The 4,420-nt window shown below is 38.6% G+C and overlaps 1 protein-coding gene across 1 annotated transcript in view; it reads left to right on the plus strand.

Annotated features, from left to right (window-relative positions):
* The window catches only part of LOC101300105 (ankyrin repeat-containing protein At3g12360-like), a 3,389-nt gene extending 1,115 nt beyond the window's left edge, over nt 1-2,274 (plus strand). The window contains exons 2-6 of the mRNA XM_004289255.1: nt 102-575; nt 866-1,015; nt 1,110-1,274; nt 1,368-1,558; nt 1,660-2,274. Coding sequence (XP_004289303.1) covers nt 102-575; nt 866-1,015; nt 1,110-1,274; nt 1,368-1,558; nt 1,660-2,274 — 1,595 coding nt within the window. The remainder of the gene's footprint in view (nt 1-101; nt 576-865; nt 1,016-1,109; nt 1,275-1,367; nt 1,559-1,659) is intronic.
* The last annotated feature ends 2,146 nt before the right edge of the window (nt 2,275-4,420 follow it).

Genomic DNA, 4,420 nt, shown 5'->3' on the forward strand with positions numbered 1-4,420 from the left:
AGGAGTGCGGACGTCCGCTCTACTATCCGGCCTCTGTATAAATATATATATATATATATATATATATATATAATAAATGGTGGAACGTTTGTTATTGGCAGCGGTGATAAATAGTGACCTAGTACCCTATGTTCCTCTACATCTTGCTGCTCTCAAAGGCGACTGGAATACTGCTTTGTTCATATTGCAATCGAATCCTGAAGCTGTTAGGGCTAGGATCACAAAGGGTTTAGAAACAGCTCTTCACATCGCGGCCGGAGCTAAACATACCATCTTTGTTGAGGAGCTGGTTAAATGGATGAGTCCAGAGGATCTTGAGCTGAAGAATGACGTCGAAAACACTGCCTTATTTTTTGCTGCTGTTTCTGGTATCAAAAGGATCGCCCAGGCAATGGTGGAGGTTAATTCAAGATTACCTCGGATCCGAGGTAGTAACAATTCAACAGCTCTGCATAGGGCTACTTTGTTAGGGCACAGGGAGATGGTGTGGTATCTTTACAGTAAGACTAAAAGAATTTTGACCTACCAGGACCGTGTAGGGCTTCTAATTGCTGCCATAACAGCAGATCTTTATGGTAAGTCTACTAACCCTAAACTCTTGATCTTCATCCTAAATTTATTAATTGGCCTTACTGTTCCAACTTTTTGTTAGTCGTACATGTCGGAAAAATGGTCTCTCTTCCGGCGACTGGCTAGGAGTTCTTAGTTGAGTTATTTACCATCAGTGTTATGTGAAAGCATGAGCCGGATGGAAAATTTTGTATTCTAGATAGGATGATTTTCAAGGTTGACGAATAAGGGGGCTAGCGATCGCGAAAGGCCTCAAAATAACATATACATAACATCTAGTTCATGTTAATTTCAGATGTAGCTCTGGATATTGTTAAACAACACCCTGAAATGGCTCTTGCTCGAGATGAAAACCAAGAGACTGCACTCCATGTAATGGCGCGAAAGCCTTCAGCATATTATAGTGGAAGTCAGCTTGGATTCTGGGAACGATGCATATTATCTCGTTAGTGAATTTGTTCTTATATTATTATATGAAAAAAAAAACAAATAAGAAAACAAAAAACTTGGTTTGATTGATTTTATTTTATTTTGTGCAGTCCCCAGAAACTTGAAACGTTCCTGCGAAAGAAAAGTAAAGCATGCACTAGCCACTGAACTTGTGAAGCAGCTATGGACGAAAATTCTGACATTAGAAAATGATTGCAAGATTGGTGATTTCATTAAAAAACCGTCTCGCTTATTGTTTACTGCAGCAGAGTTGGGTAACCTAGACTTTTTGATCATACTTATGAGATCATACCCCAATCTCATTTGGAAAGTTGATGATCAAAATCGAAGTATATTTCACATTGCAGTGGTTCACAGGCAGGAGAAGGTTTTCAATCTTATCTATGAATTAGGTGGATTGAAAGATTTGATAGCATCTCATAAGGATGACAACAATAACAATATGCTTCATTTGGCTGCAAAACTTGCACCTGCCAATAGACTTAATACTGATACTGGGGCAGCTTTTCAATTGAGAAGAGAGTTGCTGTGGTTTAAGGTAAGATTTACATATTTTTCATATGTAACCAACAGTTATATATTGATAAGAGAGTTGCTGTGGTTTAAGTTTGTTGTCTAACTTATTGATAAACTGTTCAGGAAGTGGAAAAGATCGTCCAACCATTATACAAAGAGATGAGGAACTCTGATGGCAAAACACCTCAAATTCTATTCACGGAGGAGCACAAGGATCTACTAAAAGAAGGAGAAAAGTGGATGAAGAGCACTGCATCATCATGCATGGTCGTGGCAACCCTCATCGCCACCGTAATGTTTGCCGTTTTCTCTACTGTCCCGGGTGGCAACAACAATGACACAGGCCTGCCAGTGTTCATAAAAAAAACGGCCTTAAAAGTCTTCGCTATATCAGATGCAGTATCACTTGTCTCCTCTGCGACTTCGATCTTGAGTTTTCTCTCGATCCTAACCTCGCGCTACTCCGAAGGTGACTTCCTCCATTCTTTACCAAACAGGTTGATCGTAGGACTTGCAACCCTATTCATCTCTATAGCTACCATGATGATCACATACGTTGCAACAGTGTTTCTTGTTCTCGGCCATGGAAATGGAGGGATAAAAGCTCAGATAACTTTGGTTGCTGTCATTCCAGTTAGTTTCTATGCTTTGCTGCAGTTTCCTCTTCTTTCGGATATGATCAGTCATGCTTATATTTCAAGAGTATCTTTTCGTTCCAGCAACCAACTCTTGCAATAGCTAGCCGTTACAAAGAAATGATAGACTAAGATTTGATGTCGATCAACTTACTTAATTTGAAAGAAAATGTATAATATATGTATAAATGATCAGTACGTGAAGTAGTGCTACTGGCCGGTGTTAATTGTTTATTAGGGACCAAGTTCTGCAAGGACTCTATGTATTTACATTGGAAGGAAGGTGTGCATGTTTGAGTTTGCAAAAATAATTAAATGGTTTGTAAACTTTTGGTTATAAAACAAAAGTGCATGGATGAAGCATCAAACATGCAGGAGGCATCTCCCTAATCTCCTCTTAGTAGTGGCGGCTACAGAAGCATTAATTCATAGCCTGGCTTAGATATTAGTAGTGCATGTGACCAAGTTAACTGCATATATTAGATATCAGTGCCTAGCTACATGATAACTGACATATATTTTTAACGAAGTTATAACCAAGTTCTAGCAAAGTAATTCATGAAAATTTGCAGTTGTTTTCGAAAAAATTAACCTCACATTCTTCAGATCACGGATAAAGAAAGATATGTACTTTTGCTTTATGTGAAGAGCATGCCTCTTTTTTCCCAGTGTAGCTGCCACTATGCAATATGAATTATATATGGATCGGATATGGACGAGTGTAGCCAAATCTCCACCACCTCTGCTCCGATTCATGGCTATCCCCTTCCATGCACATCAACCCGTTCTCACCTGATATCTGCCCTTCATTCTCTGCAACAAAAAAATAAAAACGAAAACAAACATGAAAGTTCCCAGTTTTTTCATAAATTCACAACACATCGCCACATAATTTCATCATGCAGATACATCCATTTCATCTTCGTCTATACTTTGCTCCCACACGTCAAGATCAAGAGGTATGCATCGATCCTACATTGTCTATATATATATAGCATGCCTGAGCCTGACTGTGTCTCTGCACCAAAGTGCCCGTCACTTACTGCTAGCTATGTCAGTATATGCTAGCTGAATAAAAAGCTATTAATTTTCCTTATTCACACTTAGGATTGTCGATCGTAGCAAAGGGTAAACAAGGGTCTTTCCCGCAGAGGACTAACTGAATCTAACTACTCAAAAGACGTCACAAAAGTGACTACTGATCCTGACGACCAGCAGTCGGAAACCTAATTAGTTGACTGACGTAAACTACTCAGAAAAATACAAATATTTACAGAGACAAGCTAGACATACAGACGAACTCACACACAAAATTTCAGATGAATCGGAGTTGATTTGATAGGTGAAATAAATCTGGGAAATCAGAGGACAGAAAAGTGACGAAAATAGATTGTGGTTTTTGGTTTTAGAAAACAATGATGAAACTAATAAGAGAAGATGCAATCCACCCTGACAATCACTCACAAGACAATTTGCTGAGTTCTAGTCCAATTAATCTAGATGAAGATACTCAGGTTGGCTCGGTACGCTTGAAACACAACCTATTACCCTTTCTTACTTTGTACGCTAGGCAGGAAGTGCTCTACACCTAGACTATTCTCAAGCAATGCAACCTAAAGGTACGCTTATTAGGTTTAACACACAGAGATCCTTAAGTTCTAAAAGGGTTTGAGACATCACAAGGCATCGCAATAAACTTAGCGCCTTGCTAAACCTAGGACTTAGTTTACTTGCTAGCGAAAACTAACAATCGCTTCTCTAGATAGTTTGAGGAGTCCGATATTGACACTGGCATCAAACTATCAAAGCCATAGAACCCTAACATGCATACTAAGCGTGCACTCAAAGCATACAGGAAAAGAATTCATCAATGCCAAAGTAGTAAACCAAATCTCATCTTGAATTAAAGGAAACAAAAGCCAAATCTCAAATCATCTTGTAGTCACTACAACAATCTTAAGCAACAACGACATTTTCTTGGCCACATATAAAAGTAGTGTGGGAAATTTCACTGTTGAGGGAAAAATAGTCTGCAAATTACCCACGAATGCTTATAAATGTGGTTGAGTACATATTTTATTGCTTTTCACATTTTGTCTTTCTACTCAAACCATTAAAAAATCCTCTTATATGTTCACCAAAAAAGTAGAAGTTAATATTATATGTGTAAAGATGGACCCTCATCTCTCTTTCTCTCAATTCATCGAAAAAAACCTCTCTCTCTCTCTCTCTCTCTCTCTCTACTCTCT

Source organism: Fragaria vesca, linkage group LG1 (genome assembly GCF_000184155.1).
Source record: "Fragaria vesca subsp. vesca linkage group LG1, FraVesHawaii_1.0, whole genome shotgun sequence".
Classification (NCBI taxonomy): Eukaryota; Viridiplantae; Streptophyta; class Magnoliopsida; order Rosales; family Rosaceae; genus Fragaria; species Fragaria vesca.